Source organism: Penicillium verhagenii (assembly GCF_028828195.1).
Source record: "Penicillium verhagenii strain IBT 33310 chromosome Unknown utg000007l_segment0_segment0, whole genome shotgun sequence".
NCBI lineage: Eukaryota > Fungi > Ascomycota > Eurotiomycetes > Eurotiales > Aspergillaceae > Penicillium > Penicillium verhagenii.
Window position 1 is genome coordinate 3,229,268 of NW_026643171.1, and position 23,985 is coordinate 3,253,252.

General features: G+C 45.9%; 4 protein-coding genes across 4 annotated transcripts; 1 reads left to right on the forward strand and 3 right to left on the reverse strand.

The window, feature by feature from the left end:
* Positions 1-2,777: 2,777 nt before the first annotated feature.
* On the reverse strand, positions 2,778-4,609 carry N7466_007862 (uncharacterized protein; the record flags this gene model as incomplete). Its single annotated transcript, XM_057167251.1, has 2 exons — positions 2,778-4,444; positions 4,516-4,609. The coding sequence occupies 2 exons, from the start codon at positions 4,607-4,609 to the stop codon at positions 2,778-2,780; spliced, it is 1,761 nt and encodes a 586-aa protein (XP_057020292.1).
* A 12,883-nt stretch (positions 4,610-17,492) lies between these two features.
* On the reverse strand, positions 17,493-19,723 carry N7466_007863 (chaperonin-containing T-complex subunit CCT5; the record flags this gene model as incomplete). Its single annotated transcript, XM_057167252.1, has 10 exons — positions 17,493-17,537; positions 17,591-17,679; positions 17,737-17,917; positions 17,978-18,115; positions 18,170-18,818; positions 18,878-19,167; positions 19,243-19,326; positions 19,381-19,474; positions 19,579-19,627; positions 19,696-19,723. 10 exons carry the CDS (start codon positions 19,721-19,723, stop codon positions 17,493-17,495), a joined length of 1,647 nt encoding a protein of 548 aa, XP_057020293.1.
* Positions 19,724-20,130: 407 nt separating this feature from the next.
* On the forward strand, positions 20,131-21,136 carry N7466_007864 (chromo domain-containing protein; the record flags this gene model as incomplete). Its single annotated transcript, XM_057167253.1, has 6 exons — positions 20,131-20,137; positions 20,203-20,332; positions 20,388-20,430; positions 20,484-20,563; positions 20,640-21,042; positions 21,095-21,136. 6 exons carry the CDS (start codon positions 20,131-20,133, stop codon positions 21,134-21,136), a joined length of 705 nt encoding a protein of 234 aa, XP_057020294.1.
* Positions 21,137-21,913: 777 nt separating this feature from the next.
* On the reverse strand, positions 21,914-23,792 carry N7466_007865 (putative transcription factor Rap1; the record flags this gene model as incomplete). Its single annotated transcript, XM_057167254.1, has 3 exons — positions 21,914-23,164; positions 23,231-23,620; positions 23,682-23,792. The coding sequence occupies 3 exons, from the start codon at positions 23,790-23,792 to the stop codon at positions 21,914-21,916; spliced, it is 1,752 nt and encodes a 583-aa protein (XP_057020295.1).
* Between the last annotated feature and the right edge of the window lie 193 nt (positions 23,793-23,985).

Below are 23,985 nucleotides of genomic sequence, written 5' to 3' on the forward strand. Positions count from 1 at the left end.
GAGTGCTTTGGCTACGTCATTGTGATGCTTTTGGCACCGGGGAGAAACTGACTAAGAGTATAGTAGGACTGCGTGCTACTAGTATGCAATGATATGTTTGCGAATTAAGAGGGAAAAAAGAACAAAAGCAAGGCGATAAACATGGATCAATCAAATGTTACAATACTTGAGCGGAAAACACAAAAAAGAGGTGGAAATTCCCCGGAGTCACGAGGAGTCACGAGGATTCCCGTGATCTCCACCTGAGGCCACATGACCGGACAACAACATGACATCAAGTCCGTTTTACGGGAAAACGTGCAGGTATCAAAGTACGCATGTACTCCGTCCTCTGTATCGAATCCCAAGAATAGTTTCCGCTATTCCTGCCTTGTTGAGCTCGCCAGTGCTTCTTCATTGGGCGTTGCCTTAGATCCACAATTTAATAATCAAAAAACCCCCAAAAACCATGAATGAACATACTATCCGATGAACCTTGACCTGTTTGTTAAGTTTCCCCATCATAATGAAAACATCCAATGTCATGATGAAGCTACACCGGGGTCTCTATGCGCAAAAGTCTCTTAAAGTGCATCTGGATATCCGCCGAGTCTAGGCCTTTGCATATCATTTTTATCACGGCATCTCCGATCGCCGAACATCTATGAGAACCCCAGGTCCCTGTCTTCATGCATGTATAGCTCAATTCGCTAAATGGTACATGTGCATACTATTATTCTCACACCGTCCAGAATTAAGCACTTGAGTATACCCACCAAGTATACCAAAAAGACACAAGTCGATCCTTCTCAACCCTTCTCAACTCGGACTGAGCGCTTATCTCGTTGAGTCGTAATGCCAACCAGTTCCCCCCACTGCTCTTCGCTGCCCTTGAGAGCTCTGGCTGCAGGAGCTAATGTAGAACACATGTCATTGTCCCGCATGTGAAGCGATCAGTGCGGTGAAAATTCGTCAAGCACGATAAAAAAAGGCTTTGGGCTAGATCTGGCGACTTTGGAACTAAATTTTCTGGCGTTCGTTTCCCAATTCCCCGGCCATTGGTACTTTTGTCTGTAGCCCGTTCGCATCTTGCTCCCAAGTAACAAAGAAGTTCATCTACCCCCTTGTTGGCTTTTCCATTTGGATTCATTGAATCCTTTTTCCGTCCACCTGACACCCCCCTTTTTTTCTGCCTTTTCTTTTCTTTTCTTTTCTTTTCTTTTTCATTTATTTTTGTTTTTCTTAACTTAACTTTACCTTTTGAAGATCTTTGATTCCTGTCCTTCGTGTCGGGTCCCGATCTGGCGAAGACGATACCCTAATGGTAGTGAAAATCTGATAGAGAGACCTATTTTCCCTACTAGTAGTCAAATTTAATACCATATATTTTCAAGAACCAAAAATTGTGAAAGTATTCCGATAGCCCTATAACACATAGACGCATATTGACTGTATAACATGTATAGATTACTCATGGCAATCTACGCCACATGGAAAATGAAGCCGCGATGTACTTTGCTACTAACTTGAAGCTTTCAAAAAGTTCATTGAAAATCAAAACAGCCAAGTTCCATGGATAACCTTGGAATCTTCTGACTTTGACCCAAGCTTCGAGTTAAGGGAAAGCAATCCCGTGACATTTAAATGATTAATATTCAGTATTGCTCAGGTGTAACCATGAATTCATAATGACTAGGTGGTAAACAACTACCCTCCTTCACAGCCCTTTGACGTGTCAACGCCACCAAGCCTCCGAGGAACGCCCGGACTCCCACATGATTGTTATCTGGCGTCGATATCGCAGGGATCATATCCTTCGGGCAAGTTCCTGTGAGAATACTTCTGCAGAGCAGAGCTGTAAGCCTCCTTGAGGTTCGAGCGATAAAATACAACCTTTTCAGTGCATGTGTGCGCTTGACATGGACATGGACCTCGACCTCCTCCAGACCGCCAATTCACCTGAGCGTTTAATGCGATGCATGGCGCCAGCCCTGTTCCAGGATTCAAGATTGATTTTCTCTCTCTTATAGATATGGGTCTACTACATACTTTACTTTTATAGATACGAGATGCGGGAGGAAGTTTATTATTAAAATATTTCATTTCATTCCAGGTTTTTTGGTTTGGCGCTCAAGTGTTCATGAGTAGCGTACAGGGAACAAGTGGTCCAGGCGTGCATCACAGCCTGGAACTCAGGGTAAACAGAATAAGCATGGTATCTGGTATCAAATAAAGAAAAAAAAAAGAATAAACCTGAAAAAAAGAATCCGTTCCCCAGGGCACGAAAGCTAACATGTTCGCCGCAGCCATGATGATAGAAGGAAAGGCTTGCAGTGCAAGGGAGCGCTAATGATGAAACCCATTTTTTTGTTTTCGAACTTGGAAAGAAACCTCTGGGGAAACCTCTGGGTAGATAAATAGGACCGTATTCATCAACCATTCGAAAGGCCCAGATAAAAGGACGAGAGATTGAGCTGTACATGAATATTAAAGTCGTAATGGGCAATCGTTCCTGGGAGGTAATCCGGAAAGATCCAAGCAGGGACGTGCCCAGTGATGCTTGTATGGTAAGGAAAAACACCATAAACCCCGGGAGCCGATGAGACCCAGATCGGGTAAAAAAAATCCATAGATGCGCCTAGATGCAATGCATGATCATGATTGTACGTGTCGGTGTGAGAGAAAAGAGAGAGAGAGAGAGAATGAAGTCGCTCGCGAACGAGACGGGTATCGAGAGGTATCAAGAATCGGTAGCGCGTCGGCTGTGAGAGTTGAAGAAATGCACGGAAAATGATCGTTTACCAGCCTTTCACATGGTATTCCCATGGGCCATAATCAGTGGCATAGTTGGTCCATGACCCATTCTTCGCGAAATCCTTATCCCGAGCCTGGTTGGCATCACCCGGGGCAGATTCTCCGGGAACAGAAGGTCCTGCGCCTGGGGTTCGGTGTGGTCCCTTAGGCCCAGGGTACTCTTGGAGATTCTTCACGTCATGGGCAGTGTGTCGTCGCTTAAGGAATGCATTGGCAGTAGCACACTTCTGCTGACGCTCCCACAAAAGATGTTTGCGAAGGGACTCGGTCAATTCGGTCGCAAGCATGTTGCGGCGAGTGGTGCGAGGCGAATGAGCGATCGACTGTGGAGGCGGAGACTTCATAATGATGGGCTTCGACCGAGGAACGTCAGGGCCACGCATGGTCAAGCTTTCATCATCCTTTGTAGGGGGCGAAGCGGGAATGGACGGGCCATTGGGTGATGTCAATCGGGACCGCTGCAGGGCAGGACTGGATCGGAATGCATTCGCTTGTCTCATGTTGGTCGGCTGGTGCATCATCATGGTAAGGAGCGATCGGCGAGAGACTAGGTTAGGTCGTGAATCCACTCGTTTGAAGAGCTCTGGTCGCTCGTCCACGCTAGATTTGCCGCTCTCGGTAACCGAGTCCTCCCAATCCGAATCTTCATCATCTTCAATGGCGCTCTCTGAAACCTCATCGTCGGTCTCAATTGCATCCTCGTCGAGTTGAATGGGGCTCTTTGGTCGGAAAGCGACTTCGTCGCTGAAAGATGCAACCTTTTTAGAGGGGCTAGGGTTGCTGGTCGTAGGTCGTAGCAATCCACCGGTCGCGTTCTCCTGTGTTGGCTTGACAACCATCCGTTCCTCAAAGGAGCTTTCATCGTCGTCACCAGATGAACCACCCAATGTAAACATACCACCCTTTTTCTTGAGCGCGGAAGGCTTGAGTTGAGTAGTGGCATGGGACGGGGGGTCCGCAGCCAGTCTAGCCTGCGACCGATATGAGGAAGAGATGATCGAGGGGGAGAAGCCCCGAATGATGCTGGGGGACTTGATCAACTCTGAGGCGGTCGGAAGGACGCCCGAGGACGAGACACTTGTATCGGAGGCGGTATGTTCTGCACTATCACTTTCATTGCCCTCGGGAGCAGTAGTCGAGCAAGATTCGGTAGACTCGTGAGCCTCCTGGAATGGGCGAGGGAAAACGGGGACGTTTCTAGCAGTAGAGACGGAAGGGGGAGTAGGAGTGGGGGTCGATGGGCGGGGGGTGATATCGACAACGGGAGCAGCGGGCTCGACAGTGGTGATGGGTTCGAGGTTCTTCTTCTCCTTGATGTTGAGGACCATGCGCTCCAGATCCAACGAGGTGATGTGCTTCTCCTTGCCTCGGCCAAGACTGGCGAGAGAGTCTTCACGAACAACAGCAGGACGGTAGTCGGAAAACTTGGGGCGTTTGATGTGAGCCTCGATGCGCTCGGCTTGGTCGGACGCAGCCGACTCTACACTGGCGGAGAGCTCCGGCAGATCACCGGCCTCGGAACGGAATCTGGGGAGTGCTGATGTATCCTTGTTCTTGCCCTCAACGCAGAAGGTCTCACGAGTCCACAATCGCCAGCTTAGGTTCTCTAGACGACGGCCCTGGTCCATGTAATCGGCACATTTAGAGAAGACTAGAAAAACATGTTAGCCAAACCAAAAACAAACACCAATGTTTATGAACCATTCCCAGGCAAAGACTTACCCATCCACATGCCGTGAAGGCTTTGAGCGTTTGCGGTATCCACTTTGTGAATGTTATCCGCGTCCACCGTCAAGACGGGGGTTGTGAGTGGCATTTTGAAGACGCCCAGGTTACTAGAGCGTTTAAGATTGATTTTGAGGAGAAATTGGTGTTCCGGGGTTGCCGTCTTCCCCGAGAGTGGTCGTACGGCGGTTGGAAACGGGTGGTGAGAGTTCTAGTGTTTTGTGCGGGTGCGGAAATAGGCTTGGAAAATTCGAGTCTGGACTCAGCACGATATTGCCAAGGTCAATGAGATGGAGAATTTGACACTGGGATTGGAATCGAAGGCTTCAGTGTTATTTGACCTGTTGACGAGGCGAAGACAGGTGAATTTTCCGAGGTTGAGAAATTGGTGTTTGAGCGTTTGTCAAAATTCGTCCAGGCGCCACCGAGGTTCGAATGCGGAGAATCCTTGTCGGTAGTGAAGTGGTGCGGAACGCGTTAAAAGAGAGATTGACGCGTTTCCCTTGGAGAAAGTAGGTCAACGTAGGGTAGAGTTGGGTTGAGGGTGAAGATTGATTTGAGGTGAAGGAAGAGAAAGGGAGGAGAAAAGGGCTGTCGGAACGATAATAAGAATGACGGGGGCGGCAGTGGAGTGGAGTGGAAGAGGGGGAAAATTGTAAATTGTAAAATTGGTAAAAAAAAAAAAAAAAGAAAAAAAATCGAAAAAAGAAAAAAAGACGAAAATCGAAAAATCCCAAAAATCAAATAAAAAATTCAATAAAATGGAGAAGGAAAATCGCGATTGGGAATTTTGGGGATTTTTGATTTTACGGGAAAAATGGGGAAATGAGGAAAATTAGGGAAATTTCAGGTTTTGGAAGAAACACGCGTAAAATTACAATACTTCTATACGGGGCTTCTACAGCTAGAGTCGGTGAGTAGGGGGGAAATAGGAAAATTCAGTTGCATCACGGGGCCTCCGAATTACCGGTACAGCCGCGGTACTTGATCTGTGCTTAGTGTTACCGGTCGTACCCCGGTACCTTTTTCGTACCTAGTAAGAACAATGCCCTGTTTTTCCAGATCTTCCCGATTTTACTCTGTGCCGGGTATTTTTAGGTATCTGTTTTTATTACAGCCATACACCTATACTCTCCATACAAAGTGGAAATATAATACCGGTCTGTTTCCGGAATTTCCACTGGTACCCATAACCACTTTTCGCCCTGGAGATTCCCACTGGCAACTTTGGTTTCTCAAGCCAAAACAAGGGACATGATACATGGTCAGCTTGACCATTTGAAGCAAAGAAAAAGAAAAGAAGAGTGAAATCTCAAAAAAAAAAATTTCTCTCCAGAGCCTGTGACCTACTAGACAGAAACAATCAAGGATGATGATGCTGATTTCTGTCATAGTACAACTACAAGGTCAAAGGATGCTATGCTCACATTGGATACATAGGGAAATGTGTAATAATGTACTGGTCAAAAACTTAGCGAGAATGAAAATAAAATAACATTTGAAAATAATAGACCATGTTCTACGCCACTGGTCGTTTGAACATGTCCTCGCCACTGCAATTTACTGAATACTGACATACATGATGGGCCTACTGACTGATGAATTGTCGCACCATTGACTATTGGTCGCCTAAGAGGTATCAAGGTCCGGCTGACTCGCCAACTGATAGGTGTCGCGGTTAAGCTATTCTCGTCACGGACGCTCCTCTTCACTGGGTGCACCGCATACCCGGGGGGCCAACGAGCAAGATCGTTTTTCCCTTTGTTTTTCTGGTCTATCCCCTACGCTTCCTCAGCCACCTTGGTGGTCAACCGACCAACATCTTGGGGTCTGACTTGTTTAGCCAACAGCTCAACATGCTCATCTAGAATTTGGGGGACGAAACATCCAGCCCCAGATTATGGCCTTCTTTCAGATTTTTTTTTTTTTTTCTATTTTTCTATTTTTCTCTATTTTCTTTATTTTCTTTATTTTCTTTATTTTCTTTATTTTCTTTATTTTCTTTATTTTCTTTATTTTTTTTGGATTTTTTTGATATTTTATTTCCATTCGGACTTCGGGGTAGCATAATTTCTGGGGAAGCATGCCAGTCCAAAATGCCTTACAGTAGGTTGTATGTATATACCCGCAGCGAGTATCCGGGAGAAAGGGATGGGTCGATTGATTGACTCTCAGACCAAGGCTACATACCGGGGAACCAGTTTGATACTTCCGTAGATCACTCATTTTGCCCTCAAGTGCTTGGTTTCATATGAACAAAAAAGCATCAGATGGCGCGTGTCCCATTTTTCGACGTTTGAGTCTTTGATTCTGGTTCGAAATGTTTTTGGATTTGATTTTCAATGTTTAACTATGCCGATGATCATGATCTCTCCAGGGATCTATTGTTTGCCTTGCCACGCGGGTCGGTATTACATAGCGTTTACATTCGTTAATTCTTTTATTTCCCGCCTTTCTTTCTGTCCGCTTGCGAAACAGAGATCTTAGTGGTATAGACTTTGTCAGTTTATCAGCCACCGGGTGCCAAAGGGGAAACAGAGAAAGGGGAGATTCTACCGCTCTCTTTGAGTCCTTATCTTCCGAGATGCCACATCCTGGCCCAGCGATGAATATTCAACAGAACATGGCAGTCCGAGTGTCACAGTCCGCAGTCACGAGTCTGCCAGCTGGCATCGAGTACCAAAAGTAGTCGAAGGGGGAAGGGATCGGCATATGGGGGGGAGGCAAGATCAAGCTACAACCCACGGAGAGACGGACCTGCATCGAGAGAGGAAGCAGTCCCTCATCCTTACGGGGGCAAGTTGTTGTCCACGGGGTCAAGATAATACCTTGGTCCGGACTTGCGGATATTCGAACATCCTTTGGTCTCCACTAAATGGAAAATCCCACTAAACTCGGCAGACTGGGGACATGCAGAACGATCGACCTTCAGGACACGCCGTCGGGGCTCAGTTGCACAAGATGCACGTTTCATCCATCATGTGATATTCCACGTCAAACGAGAAGCAGCGGCATCGTTGCCTTATCGGAAGAGTGAAGCATCATCTGCAAGCTTGCTTTTCTCTTGTGTATTTTTGTTTTCGTCATTTCTCTGACTCTTTTGAATTTTGGCTTTTCCTTTTTTCCTCTTTTATTTTTCTTTCTTCCATGGTTTGGTTGATTTCTGGGGTGGACCGGGGTGTGGGGAGTACGGAATAGTAGTAATCACGAAATTGCGGGGATGCGTAATATGTACTGTATGTCGGTCAGCCCCAGTGACTCCAGGAGGCAAAGAAGAGAGAGAAAACCCACCGACTCCACTTGAGTCTCTCTCGTTGGTCGTTTGATATCGGCAGTCACCCTCGTTCTTGACGGCTCGGGATTTTCTACAGTTCAGAGAAAACAAAATAAGGATTAGAAGAAAAGCAACATAAAGAGAAAGGGGGAAAAAGCCACCAAAAAAAAATAGCGTATACGTATATCAGAAAATTACAGCTCTCATCTTCTGATTCGATTGAAACAGTTCGCTGGTTGTAACAGGACTATTCCCTGCAGATGTACGACTACAACCACGCCAATATCACCTACAGCATGCAAATCATCTTCTGTTCTCTCTCTTTTGCCAGGCCCACTTGTGCAGCATGACTTTTGGGTTTGGAGGGTGATCGCTGCTGACCCGCTCTTCCAAGGTTGACACAACTCTTGCACAACGGTTCCTATCAATTGATTTAATATTTGAGGTCATCTTGAAGGGATTCCTTTACAGCCATTGATGGCCTCAGAAATTGATCACTTCGGTCTCCTGTCTCAGTCTTACCCATCCGGTTTCTTTATTTCGGGTGATACCAAAGGCGGAGACCTGAAAGCTGGAATTAATTACTCGAGACACATTCATTATGCTGGCCCGACGGAGCTCCACCAATAAGCCGTAGTGGTAATACACACCAGATTATGGATCACATTATCAAATCTAGACATTCAATACTAGTACAATTTACCCTTGTTCAAATGTTACTAACTGTACTAGTATAATCCGTCCTACGGAGTAGTCCTTCAGGATTCCGGGGAAATCGAATCACATCTTTGGATTTTGCTAGTCGTCACGTCTCCACTAATTTAACCGAGGCTCTATTGACGGAATAATTATTAGAGTGCCGAGGCGACATCTGTACGTGTATTATTATTTATTTTTTTTTAAGATTTGCATCGAGTCACCTGTAACCCCCCAAAGCACTAGATCGGTGTACCAGGAAGAGCCGCCACAAATGCCGGTGTTTTGCCATGCATGGCGTGGGATCAGATGGGAACAGCTGACTCAAGTTCGTCTCGGAAATTGCCTCGGAATAGATTAAGTAACGGGGTTTACGGGAACTGCAACGCTTGTAGGTATCCGATACTGACAATACCCACGGGTAACCAGCACTTGAGTGGAATTACTAAGTCACTGTACTAGTAATTCTAGTAATTTTAGTATGTAATTCCTCATATTCCAATGTGCTTTTTTCTTACGAGTGGCAAAGGTCACGAGAGCACATCACATGATTTCCCAGGAACGCCCTCGGCAGGGGCTTGTGACGGTGACGTACCCTCATACCTATGGCCGCTTCATTCTGTCTCGGCTTTCAACAGGGGCTCCTTTCGGCGTCGCTAGTTTGTTTCTGGCTTGTGTGAGGCAGGGCGGCTGTGATTGACAGTTATCGGTCGGACCCAATGGATGTGGATCAGGGGTCTCCATGTCAGCTGCCGGCCAGTTTGTTACAAGGGGATTTGGGCGGGGGATATGCTAGTTGATCTTATTCTATTGTTTTTTTTTTATTTTTTATCCTTTTCAAATCCCCCCAAGGAAAGAATGAAAGAAAACAAAACATACCGATATCATATGCTACAATTTCACCGGGGTTTTCTTACAGTACCCCTCGGATATCTTCAATAGCATGATCTCAAGGTGCAAACCATGCGTGCAACTCTTTCCTCCCCCCCCTGTGTTTTGCGTATGTGGCTGGCGTAAGGGAAAGACCATCAAATGCTGAAAAGGGAGAAAATAAAACATACAGGCTGAAAATGAAGGAACGGCATTATACACCTCTGGGCCTGATCTTGCTACATGGAACTAATTGGTACCTACCTGTCAAATGAGATCAAGCATGACACTACAGGGCTAGTAGCTACCAATCAATGACATAATTTGCAACTCAACAACACACTTCATATGATCGACAATGTTCGATGTTATGACAGGCCGAAAAAAAAAAAAAAAGAAGAAAAAACCCCCCCAAAAAAGCAAAATGATAGCTTGTGTCACGCTAACCGCCAACTACAGGTTATTCGTTTTTGCAAGAGCGTTAACGGGAGTACCAATGAACACTTCGATAGTCGTTTATAATTAAGATGTACTCCGTACTCCATGATATGCACAAGGGAAGGAACGACCCTGAGCCTATCTCTTTGTATCACACAACAAGCAGACATGGCGAATCACATTCCACATCGTAACCGCCCTATTTTCGGCCCGTCTCCCCCGGCCTATCTGAGTCCTGAGGCAAACCCAGTACAAAGATACGGGAAAAAGGGGGAGGTTTGGGTCTAGGGATACCTTAGGGATACCTAAAAACAAGGCTTGAGATTTATTTTGAAGCTCCCGATCACTCAGTGAAAAGTAATACAAATGCTCCGAGTCGTTGATTCGTTCACGCAAGGGATGCGGGGAAGGCGGGAGTGGAATCCGTGGGTTTCTAGACTGAGTCAGGTGAGAGTTGCTGATCGGGAACAAAGCCAATCTGGTTTGGATTTGGTTCGCTTTTCATTCCAATCATGCTAAACATCTCAAAGCAATCTGGAGATCCCTTCGTCACCAGTTCCCAACAGAAACATTTGTGACTTTTAAACAGGTTAAATGGCTGAAACCGATGAGATTGCCCCAAAGTCCAGCCGGATGTAGAAGCTGCATATCCGCGGTCAATTTACAATCTCACTTCCGCCAGGAGTCTGCAAATCCCAAGACATTTAGAGTTCTTGGGAAGATTTACGTTGATTGTACTTTGTATATATCAAGGGAAAATCACAACCTATCCCTTTCACTGGTGATAGATCACATGTCACACTTGTCCCATCGGTTATGTCTAAAACGGCCATATATATATATATGTGCCTTGGAAGTATTTGATTGGCCTTGGCTATGGCTGTTAATGTAGACTCTTGACTCTTATTTGTCTTTGAATTTGCAACGTTTCTTTCAACGTTGACTATCGAAAACTCAATTTGGCAATAACCCTCGCTACTCATTGATATTCAACGAACTATAGACGCTAGCCCCAGAATACCGCGGGGGTAAAAAAACAGCAGGTGATATTCCCCTTTAATGCATGTGTGCACTCGAGATATGTGAGCTAATCGGTTCTCCCTTTATTTCTTGTAGATCCGTACCGGGTATTTGGGAGCCCTGGCATGCCTTCACTATCATTCTCCGGCACCATGGACCCACAATCAAGGCTAGACTCAAGGCTTTCTCTCAAAGAATTCTTTATACCTCTATACATGTATGCTTTAAAGCCACCTCGTCATTGCCGACTATGTACGAACGACGCCAGGAAATATCCTCAATATTCATGCATTACTACGTTGGGTGAATTTCAAATACCCCAGTTCGGCAAATATCAGCCCCCCCCCCCTCCCCAAAATACCCAGAACCTTGGAAGATGACTCCCAAAAGTCAGCATTTATACTATGTACATAGAACCTCCTTCCGAGGTCTTCTGAACATTGAAGCCTCATTTCAGGCGGTTGTTCTAAATCGGCCCCTGACTCAAAGCGGAACGTACCTGGGAACTCAACTGCCCAAAATTGAAACAATCAATACCTTCTTTACTGGATTTGTCGGCCCCTAAGCGACATTAGAGACATAAATACGGATGCCCAGATGACACCACGCTTAGTGGGGTACTGCAAAAAGGAACAGTATCCACCAGTTGATTTCAGGGGTGCCCCCAGTAATCCCCCTTCCCTAGCTTCAAGCATAAGCACAAAAATAGTAGATCGCCCTGCACATCAGCCCAGTAAAACGACCAGTAATACCCCACAGAAGCAAATATGGGGTCAGGTTGGGCCATGTGCAGTGCATTCAAACTTGGGGCGGTTTTGTTGTCTTCTGACAGGTCGCATTACTCGATGGGTTAGGTTTGTTTTTCCATCCCTCGCATTTGACGGGCTGCAGCGACTCAGCATCCAGAACAACCCCGATCCCGCACGATCTGGCGGTTCCCAGTGTGATCGTGGCTGATCTGACTTGCACTGCCGCTGATGGCGCTTTGTTTGCTGATCAAAGACTCTGGTCATGAGGGCGGGGAGGCGGAGAATCTAGACCCTTTTGTCTTTCCCCTGGCCGATCGCTTTAGGGCGGTTCCAATGCTAATCAAAGGCGTCAAGAGGTGCCCAAGATATTAATTTCCATTCCTTCAGCGTAGTGTCTGCGTGACATTTTGAGCCGTCTGTAGCTTCAAGGCATTTTTTGTCTTTTCTCATCAAGTCGGCCATTCCTGTTCTAGGTTCTGGGATTTTACACTCTATGCTTGATTTCTTTGACAGGCTCCATGACTGGGTTGACTGGGTAGCATGTTTCGGGCGCTATGTGTTTGAACTTTGGGCCCTGTTTTCCCCATGAGGGGAGGTTTATTAGCGCTCGACTGGTAGTGTCCGTTTTCAATGTTGTGTACACTCGGGAGTTTTATGCCTAGTCTACTAGTAGGATGCTTAGTATTATTTCAACTAATCTTATTTTCAACTGGTGTGACTGAATACCTGGTCAGGAGCAATTACATTTATATGCAGCATTTGAAGTGTATATACCTATACATACTATATACTTGTAATATATTTCAGATGTTTTCCGGGTTGGAAATGCTGCGCATGCACATGTGTGGTTTCAAGATTCAAATGTTGACCTATCATTTATGTAATTTCCTTCTCCTTTATTACTTTTAATTCATGGATAGCATCCGATCCATTGCGCCGCGCATATGTGCGGCGCCCCAAGGCTCAAGCTTGTTATCCACACATGTTTGCTCCTGCATGAACTATGTCTAATCTGGAACAGGATCAAGATCAAACATTGAAAATAGGTGGATTCGCTTTTAACGAACATTGAACAGTTAAAAAAAATTATAAAATATAAAGATTTGAGGTAGAAGGAATCATAATATACATGTAGTTTCGGACACGGGAAACTCTACATCTGGCGCCTTATTGATTGGAACTCATTTCTTCAAGTATGTGTGGATATTCACATATGTATACCCACGACCTTGAAAACATTGAAAAGTGATGAGCCTTGGAAATACTAGTAGGTAGAATGCATTGAATCAAAACACATCAGGCCGCACGAAATGGATTTTCCAAAAAGAGCATCGTATTGTCAAGACTCAGAGAATACAATTACATACTGTATTGGCCGTTTTCGTTCTCAAGTCCCGGAAATGGTTTACTTGGGCTAAAGGAGCAAAATGCGACCGGGCAAACTAATGTGACAACGAAAGACATCATTATGATAGAAGCTAATGACTTGAGTTCTGATGTGTTAACGGTTGACAGGCTGGTTCGTCGTCGTGTGACAAGCACTACTCCCGAACAAGCGGTATCGAGCGAGGGCCGAGGAACAATGACCGGCCGAACTCTGACAACTTCACGATGGTCTCATTTCCAGCAGAGGAGAAAAAAAAGTTGACCGTCACGAGCGAAAAATGAAGGGAGACATGGAGACCTTACGATTCGGTTGCCGCGAACCGATCGAGGCCACGTCAATCCGGTCGTCCATGTGAGCGGGGAGCGGGAACTCATTCGAGGCTGATGACCGAAGAAGCCTTCCCAAAGGCATAACGAGATCAACGATTCTGGCCAAAGCAATACTTTCCCTCCATCTCCCCAATATCGACTGATTTGTCTCACCTGGTGCTGGGTTTACACGACATCTATCGGGTCATCTGAACCCGTGGTTTGTGTTGTGTCTCCAGCCCGCAAATGGACCTAACAGCGAACAGCGCGGCCATGTCGACTACCGTGGACAGCGCAATAATAGAAAAGCGAAAAATTAAGAAAAGAAGAAAAAGAAAAAGAAAAAGAAAAAGAGAAAAGAGAAAAGAGAAAAGAGAGAGGACGGGAGATGGAATGCGGCGGCCGATACCCGCCACCCCTCTGCCATAACCCAATTTCAACATTTGAACTTTCCGACCGGCAGAAAGTAAATTACGAGTAATTCCAAATTCATACTTGTTTTTGAACTCCATTATATGCAGCGCTACATTATATATTGAATCCAGATGTCCTTAAACTCCGTTATATATAGTGCTTTATTATATTACTTCTCTTTCTCCAACATTGAGCATTGATTGAGTAAATCATCACAATAAATAGCAAGAAAGAGAGGCGGAGATCCTAGTTATACATTAATCCATTCTCAAGTCCCTTCTCAAGACCAGTCAATTAACTATTCTCATTTAACTATTCTCAAGTCTCTTCTCAAGTCTATTCTAAAAGTAACCCATATTTAGATCAAATTCCTTAAGATATTCCTATATATAATAAATACAATACGGCAAGAAACAGGCACCTGGGGCGGTAAAGCTAGAAATCCAAAGTTATGGCAGAGGGGTGGCGGGTATCGGCCGCCGTACATGGAATATCAAGCCAATAGGATGACAGTCCTATTCGAAACTTTACAAACCACAGAGTACGGAGGCCACTCTTCCGCTTGCCTTTGCCTCGCACTTCCAGCATCTAGAACGCAGTAGCCACACACACATACACACACAAATATCGGAGAAGCAAGTCTCACAGATTCCAATCTCGTCCCGACGAAAAGAAAAAGTGGGGGGGGGGGGGGGAAGTGCACTGGACCATGTCTCCCGTACCTGCGGTCACACTGGAACAAAAGGGTTTACATCTAGACCGATGCCGGAGCTTCAACTCAAATCTATTCTTGATGCATGCAACTTCGAGCTGACATTGTTCGTGGCGTCCATAGACTCCCTGCAGCCCTTTTCAACCCGATTTTCAACCCGATTTTCAACCCGACCTACCACAATCCCTGGGCTACTTTGGGGGATTTTTTATTTGATCCGCCGTTGCCGATGAGTTTTTGGCTATACTATAGAGATTGTTTATCTCCAAGGAGAGGGCATTGCTTCATCTTTGTCATCTTTGTCATTTTTTTTTTTTTTTTGCTTTTCCCCCCACGTGAGTTGACATGAGTTGGCTTCTATCATTTCCGCGGCTGCAAGCCATACGGAAAACCTCCTGTTCACGAAGTCTGTCTTGTCTGCCATGCACATGACAGGTTGAGATGGCGGAACTTGTGACTTAAACGCTAAAAGCATCTAGATCGAACTCTTCAGCCAAGATGAAAGCATGACTGGAAGCTATCTCGATTAGGATTGGATCGAGAGTTACGAAAGCGCTCGGTCTAGACCCATATGCAAGTTTCACAAGTATTTTGCATGAATCAAAGTATGAGTGAGCCGCAGTGATGGCGATTTTCAAAACTCTGTGAACCACGAGTCGCGGGTGTTACCTTGTCCAGGCCAGATTGAACCCTGAATCTATGGTATAACAACAAGTTACGTGGTTTTCGAAGAAATAAAATTATTTTTCTCTTCCTTTTCTTTCCCCCAAAGCAAAATTTGTGAGTAAATATTCCTGACGGTGAAGCTGCCAGTTCGGGCGGTATACAATCCAAGCTTGTCTCACCTGTCATATCATTCCGATCCTAGGCCAATCGCCAACAGGCTCACCTTCGTGCAAATAGAGCTCCGGTTTGTGTTTGTTTATTTCACTGGGTTCTGCCAGGCCCAGGTGTCTGCATTCTAAGGTGACTTGAATTTCATCTGTAGCGTTATAGTAGCTACTTGTCCGGTATGTGCACGGTTGCTTTTTCAATTTGGTTCATGCTAAGCGGTGGCATTATTGAAATGGGCTCAACATAAAAGGGAAGAAAAGCAAAGTAAGTACAAGTCCTATAGATTCCAATGCTGCAACATTGGAACCTATGTAGAAATTTGAGCCTGGCGTGAAGGAAGAATATTTGAAACAAGGACCTTGTAACATCCAGTGATAAGCCCTGGGGATCTAGTAGCTGGAGTACTCAAGTGCTGGACGTCTGGAATGTCAGTATATACCGTCAACTATAACGAAACAATATCTGGCAAGATTTACCTAGGTAATTCAAGAACGTAACATTGATTTGAATGAACACTTCTCTTTACAACCAGCTTGGAAGGGAGGAATCTCTTCCAGGCACTGTTAGTATACATATAATACAGTTTCTTTGAGCGTCTTATGCTTCCTTTGATATCCCATTCAGCAGGATATCCTAATTCGGACGCCTTCAGCACTTGAGTACCTAGCTGCTCGGTCAACAGACAACATTGAATGGAACATTGAAGGGAACATTGAAGGGAACATTGAAGGGAACATTGAAGGGAACATTGAAGGGAACATTGAAGGGAACATTGAAGGGAACATTGAAGGGAACATTGAAGGTTATAACACGTATTCAACTACTCCACCAATTCCCATAGGTCCAACGTCGAATACTAGTTGACGGTAGATGGAATCTTCCGAGCACAGCCCTGGACATCTGGAGGCAGTACAAGAAGAAAAAAAGCCAAGCTTCCTAGACCGGTGCTTGTTGTGTAACACTGTTTCCAAGATGATTCGACTCCGCATTTGCGAAACTCTCCACGTTGAGATGGTTGAGTAATCTCTGTACATACTAGTAAGTATCTCCTGGTCTATTACGTATATCTGTTTCCTGCTACAATGTGATACAAATGACCTCATTTTTGGTTCTTTAGACCCAACATGCTTGCCTATCATTCTAGCCTTGGAAACCAAAAGCAGGTACCCCCATTAAGCGATATTCCACAAAGCGAAACCCCCACGGAGACAACTGAGAAAGAACGATAGTAGATCTCCCGCATGTGAAGAGCTGATCTGAATCTAGACACGGAGTCCCGATCTAGGGAGGAAGGGAAAAGAAAGTAGCGGGGCCTTCTTACATTTCCATTTTCCCATAGTCACACAAAGAGGCGTCCACTTCCCTCACGAGACCAGCGTGAACTATTTCAGTTGCTTATTCTAGGAAGAAAAAAGACATGTCATAAAAAGATGTGCAAGTGACTTATTATGATCAGGCCGAGGTTAAGTAGATGGAAAGTGATGCGTGTGCTTTATCTCGTGTTTGCCGTGGTCCCTCGGCATTTCATACTAGTAGATCCCCGTGAATGTATTGCCAGGATTATACTACATACTCCGATGGGTCCCTCAAACCTCAACACGGACCCCCACATACCTATATAGGTAGACTTGTCTTTGTGTAATCGTGGATCTAACATTGAATGGCAAAGCCCAGATGAAGCAAATATGTAGTTTTGGACTTGGAGGGTGTACAGAGTCTGGCGACTGCTGCCTTTTGTATGCAGTCACACAAGACCCTGTGCGTTTTTAAACTTCTAGTCGCTAAATATGGTAAAGTCAAGAGGCCATGTGTGGATTTTTTTTTTGGATTCAATGTTATTCTAGTCCGAGGTGCTACGAGGGAAAATAGTTATCCAAGCACTTGAGGGTTGTGTATATGTATCCTAGCACTTGAGGCAAGGACGACCAAGCGGCTGGCCAACATTTGAAGTTGATGCCTGGAACATTGAAGGCCAGTGCCTACTACCTAATACCAGTAGGTATTTCTACATTCAAATGAAAACCGTGAAATCAACCAATCCAGAATGGGAGCCAATATTGGAGAGTCCAATTACGAGAACTGATGCGTGGTAGACCAAGAGAGATAATATGGGAGATCATCATAAGTCTTTTTCTCATTGCAACTCAGAATGTTCTAAGAGACTATGTTTTTACATAGGAGTCCAAACAGATTCTTTAATTTTTTTGTTTTGCCGCTGACAGACCAGAAAGACTTCAGCGTTGTCTATCAGGTATTAGAATGCGAGGGTAACCTAAAATTCAGCATCGTCATCGCCAGAAATGATAACGTTGTTAATCTAGATATATATTAGCACAAGGTATAAGTGGGAGATGGGACAATAGATAGTACCTTGAGAACCATACGGCAAAGCTGAGTAGCGAGCAGAAGCTGCTGGCGCTTACCGATCAGGGGATCAATGGCGAAGTGCTCCCTCATGTCTGCGATAATCACATTAGCCACTAAACATAATATCATACAAGGTGGATTGGTCTCACCGTTGCTACCAGTCTGCATGCAGTCGACACCAAGGCGGGAGTTCTTCTCCTTGATCTGGCGGGACTTGACGGAGGCAAGGGTCTCAATAGGGCTCAAACCAGAATTCGCGGACAGGGCCAATGGCACAGCGTCAAGTGCATCAGCGAAGGCGCGCATGGCGTACTGCTCGATACCAGGACTCTGTAGATTCAAGAAAGGTTAGCCGGGTGCATGAAGGTTACAGATGTATAGGTAACGAACCTTGACAGCGGCATCCTCAACAGCGATTGAGCAAGCAATCTCAGCAGCACCACCACCGTAAACAACACGGTTGTCACGAACCAAGTTGCGCACCACACAGAGGGCATCGTGTAGTGACCGCTTGGCCTCGTCAATGATCTGCGAATGCGTTAATATAAAATACATGTTGCTTCAAACCAGAAGGTTTCTTACCATCTTGTTGCTACCACGAATAAAGACAGTGACTGCCCGGCTGTTCGCGCACTCCTCAATAACCAGCATCTTTTCTCTTGTGGTACCGAAAGTCATCTCACGAACAAGACCAGCGGTTCCCAGCTTGTCTGCAGTCAGATCCTCGAAACGGGGCACAATGCGACCATTTGTGGCAATAGCAATCAGCTCAATCTCGGGACCACCAACCCACCGGACGGCAGGAAGCTTGTTCTGGAGGAGCAAGTGGTTGGCCTCATCATCGAAACCCCACTGACAGATAACCAGGTTGGCACCTGAGTCTTTGAGTTGCTGAATCATCTCCTTGAACTTCTCATGTTCGTAATCTTGGAGCTTCTTGAACTCCTCGACTGAGGTAATGTCAAGCTTGTGCTTAGTCTTGGGCTTCGGGGGCTCGAATGGGCAAGTCAAAATGGCCAGCTTGGCATCACGGACTTCATCAGGCATCTGAGGGTGAGAGAAGTCCTTGTCGACGATCACACCCTTGACAAGAAGAGAGTCCTCAAGTGATCCACCGACCTTGCCATCTACCTTGATCAACTCGAAGTCAACATCCTTGCGCTCGAAATCAGCAACGGAGAGCACAGCATCGACAGCAATTTGGGCGAACTGATCATGAGACTTGGAAACACTAAGGATATGTTAGTTAAGACATTGAAAAAATAAAAGCTTAATATGGCCGAGACATACATCTTGCTGCCCAGACTGGTCTTGGCAACCTTGAGCAGGTTGGCGGTGTCATCCTTGGAGAAAGGAATATGATCACTGATCTTGTCGAGCTCGGCAAGGGCAATCTCGCATGCCTGGTCGTAACCATCGGCTATCCGAATGGGGTGAATTCCCTTATCAATCAAATCCGAAGCTTGCTCCAACATGGCCGCAGCCAACACCACCACACCGGTTGTGCCATCACCAATCTCCTCATCCTGTGACTTCGAGAGTTCAACGAGCAACTTGGCGACGTTGTTTGTGATATCCATCTGCAAACCTCATCGTATTAGTATTCGTCGGACCATTGGTTGGTATAGGTATAAAAGGGGGTCGAGGGAGCGGACCTGTCCGAGAATGGTGGCGCCATCGTTTGTGACTGTGATATCACCGTCGGGGGAAATAAGAATCTTGTCCAAGCCACGGGGACCCTATCCAGATATTAGCATGTGACCCGATCGTTGATCTGAGACAACCGCACGCACCAGAGAAGTCTTGACGATGTTGGCCACAGTCTTTGCGGCCACAATGTGCGCTTTCACGGCCTCGGTGCCATGTTGTCTCTTCTTCTTTCCTTGACTGAATGAGAGGAAGTCCACTGGTCAGCTCTGGTATCCCCTTGTTCCACAATTTGTCGGATTGAAACATCCAGGCGTATAGGGGGTGTTTATCGGTGAACGTACTCGCGAACGACGATGAACGGACGACCCTGCTCATCCTTCAACACGGAAGCTGTCATATAGGATTAATACACCGTGATTGCGAAAAGCAGTGTGGAAATTGAATCGAATAATAATCACCTTGAGAAAGATCAAGCTCTGTGGACATACAAAGTCAGGGTCAGTAACCAGCACAAATAATGAGGGGCATCCCGGGGGTCGGAGGGACAGGAGAGAAAGAACATACGCATCGCCATTTTGACGGTGGACAGCCCTCAAGGAAACAACCGGGAGAGTATAAAAGAAAGGGGATAAGGCAAAAGACGAAGTTCCAACCAAACTTCGACGTTGATTAACAAAATGCGGAGGGGTTTTGAAGCTCTGCGGTGAAATGCGTTCTCAAATTAAATTCGGGTCGCCTAATCGGGATTAGCGTGTCGTTGTCCGCCTTTCGGTTTCCAAAGCGCAACCTCCTGCGTGTCTACGCGCCCAATCACTCTTTTTTCTGATGTAGAGGCTTCTTGCCTTTTACCTGTCAAGCTGCTCTCTCAAATATTCAATCTTTTCAAGCCCACTATGCCTCGTGAGTAAATGCGCTTTAATTGTTCGCGTTGCGCGTTGCGCGCATCCGTTAACCCGATCACATAGCTCTTCCCGACCCCGAAGATGCTTCTGACGAAGAGTCCGGAGACGTCCCATTCAGCACTGCCAATGAAGACGCAAAAGCAGAGAACGGAGAAGAAGACAGCGAGGGAGATGACGATGACGAAGAGGGAGTGTAAGTTGACCTTGCGCGTGGTCTTGGCGCGATTAATTCATCTGATTTGGTACAGCTACGTCGTTGAATCGATTTCCACCCATGCTTTCTTAGATGATGTAAGCACTTCAATCTGGTCTGAAACTGGCGATCATATGCTGATCTTACACAGGGAACCCTCTCACTGCACGTGAAATGGAAGGGCTATGAGAAAAAGGAGGATATGACCTGGGAACCCGAGGGGAACTTGGTGTATGTATATGGATATCTGGACACGAGTTGGAATCAATCAATCGCGCAAATACTAAACTCTCACTTCTCCCTTCAGGGATGGTGCCCGGGATGTCTTGATGGCATACTACAAGAAGATCGGTGGTAAACCCGCGAAGCCTTCGGCGTCGACTGCCGCGAAACCAGGCCGTAAGCGCAAGTCCTTGGGCGAAGCAAAGGCAACTCCAGTTGCAGACACAAAACCCGAAAACAAGAGGCAACGAAAGTCTACAGCCCCGACTGATGCTCCAGAGACCCCGGCCTCAATCGAGGAAAAACAAGACTCCGAGGAACCGACCGACTGGCTTCCCAAAGGTAAAAACTGGGAAAATGAAGTGGCTGTTGTCGAAACCATCACGCGCGATGAGAAAAGCAACGGTCTCTTTGTGTTGTTGAATTGGAAGAATGGCAAAACAGCCCGTGTGTCCATTGAAACTTGTTACGAGAGATTGCCCCGGAAAGTCAGTTAACCCCATTCCCGTCAGACAGTGCCAATATGCTAATATCCCCTAGATGCTCCGGTTCTACGAAGACCACCTTCATTTCAAGGAATAGTCACACTTGTAATTTGAAGTTTTATGCTTCCTCGAAGCGGAAACCACCGATGATACTACCGCTGGAATCGGATCGGACGGTAGACATCTTCGGGATTGCATCTCAATATCATTTTCTGCTAATCAGGAGTTGGGGCCTTGAATGTTATCTTCTTTTTTCTGTCTTTCTTTTTAGTTCTGGCCAATCTTCCCCCATGTAACATTGAAGACTGGTTGCACTAACATTCATTTCCCGGTGTTCTGGCGTCGAATTTCACCAACAAGTTCCCTAAGTTCATATTGTTCCTAGTATTTTTTGTTCTATCTTATGTAATGAAATGATATTTACCAGCGGCCCCGGAGTACCAAACATCCCTGTGTCTTGTAGAAACTGCCCAGGTGGGTAGTAGAGTCCCATGATATTTACTCCAGTGGAATTCAACTTCGATGTTTCAAATTCCGTTCAATGTTCTCGGCCCTGGAGAATGAAATCCATGAATTCTACCAAATGTTTTGCACATCCATGCACATGTGCATGTGGGTGCAGATAACGAAACGCCTGTGTGTCTTCAAACATTCCTAAGTTATTTCCAAAACCTTAGCTTATGTATGCATGTAGTCACTAGTATTATATGTATGGATCTAAACAGGCGAGCGCTCGCTGTAATAAGTTAAGAATTTTAATATTCATGGATGTGAGCAGTTGGATTGCTAGGCACATTCTTCGTCGTGGCATCGACGTGTGGGGTATCATCATATCAAAGAATGTCTTGTGCTCAGAACATGCCGGAGCTTCACTCTAGCCTCGCATGAGGGCGAGAAACTCGAATCTAGCCTCGCATAACTCTTCACCATGTTTGTCAAATAATGCTTTGATGTCTCGTTGATTTGAACCTTCAAGACACTTGTCATCCTCAGCTGTCCATACTCCTGGCATATCGTAGGGAATCCCCTTTCCGGCTGCATATTGCGCTATCACCTTCTCTGCGTATTCTGGATTCATACTTGTACATTGTAATGCTTCAAGTACGATTGGCAATTCTACATCGCCTCGGGCTAGTCGAGCATCAATCCAGCTATCGATGTCCGGGTAACTGTCGTATTCATCTTCATCTTCATCTTGCTGCGGCTCCGGCTCCGGGCTAGACGGTGGGAATGGCATCTCAAAAAACAGGGAGGCGACCATTTTGGCTTCGTTTTGTGGTTGAGCAGTCTGATTATGCTTTGTAGTTGGACTCAGTGGTATGACTGGAGTCTCAGGATACAGGGAAGTGGTTGTTCCAGACTCATTTTCAGATCGGGTAGTCTTATTGTTCGCCAGGATTGAGCTCGTTGGTGGATTTGGCATCTCCATAAACACCGCTTCGGACTCGTTTTGAGTTTGGACAGCCTGATTTTGTTCTGGAGTTGGACCCGGTGGAAACAGAATCTCCCAAAATCGGGGATGGAAAGTGTTTTTATCCTTAATTGAAGATTGAGTGGCCTGATTTCCGTCCGATGTTGGTGGTGGAGGAGTAGCTTCAAGTGGGTTATTTTGAGGTCGACTGGTATCTGAAGAGGTCGCTGGATCTGGAGACCGACTCGGTGATTGCCTTGGCGACGCGGGCTGTTTTGACCGACGTTTGCTATGTGAAAGAATCATAGCCAAGGAATCTATAGCATCGGATGTATCTATCAATCCTCTCTTCGTAGGAGAAACACGCTTGTCACGCTTTTCACGATGCTGACGTGAAGACGTTTCACTCGTGGAGTCCCACTTTCTCTTGGCGTTTCCCGAGTTAGTTTGTGACCGAGAAGATTTGGAGGAATCGGACTGTCTTTCTGCACTAGAATGTAATAGAGCCGGGGTCAAATATTGTGATGGTTCTGCAGCAAGGATGCATGGTGGAGCTGAGGTTGAGGTTTTCGGTGGATCTGCGATGGGATGTAGTGGCAGCTGGGGTTCTCCTGTAGAGACCAAGCTGGGCATCTTTGGGCCACCAGGGCGGGGCCTCCCTCTGAGAAATTTGAGGTATCGAGCGCGCCATGATTGCCAAGTATGTTGAGGAAACTACATAACAGGAATTAGCTGGATACTTCAAGATATTAGAATAATGTCAGTGACCAAGCAACACACTTTGTCCTCGATGCTCTTGTAGATTTTGTTGCCACAAATGGGTGCATTTCCATCTAACTCCAGGGGTAGCATATGATCAAAGAGAACCTGATCATCTTCAAGGGTATAATCTGTTTTGGTGCTCTTCTTGGGAATGTGCGCGGCGCCCACAGGTCTGTTGTCCGAAGGACCAATCCGATAAGGCTCAATATCCTCAAGCCTTCCATTTTCCACAGACCTTTCCACAAATTGATAAGACACACTGCGAAAATTCCTTAGTTCGATGTTCCTCTTTAGGGGCTGGTGGATGTCATACGAATCAGCAGGGAGATTCTTTTTCAAATGATCGACAATGTTGATAACACTGGAATCTGCCCTTTTCTCAAATAGAGCAACCGTGCCCCCATGGTTCTGTGATGATTGTTAGAAATAACATGGATCTTGTTGTAGGATTTGATCTAGGATATAATACCTGAATTTGCTCTTTCAACGTCACACGCCGAGGGACAAGGGCGGACACCCAGAACTTCATGTTCTTAAAGATGGGACTACGAGTCCCCGTATCTGGATCCGAAGTCGCCATTTAGTAGAACGAAAAGATCACCAAATGACTGCAGATCACAGTATCGAGATTCTTTTTTCGCCTTTGTTCAATGTGAGCTGTCAGAAGGATCTCTGACGCGTTGTCACGTGCTAGCGTGTCATGCAGACGGCAGGTGATTACTATCGTTTTCTGGTCTGAGGTGAGGTTGATCAAATGGGCCAACAGCTTCAAA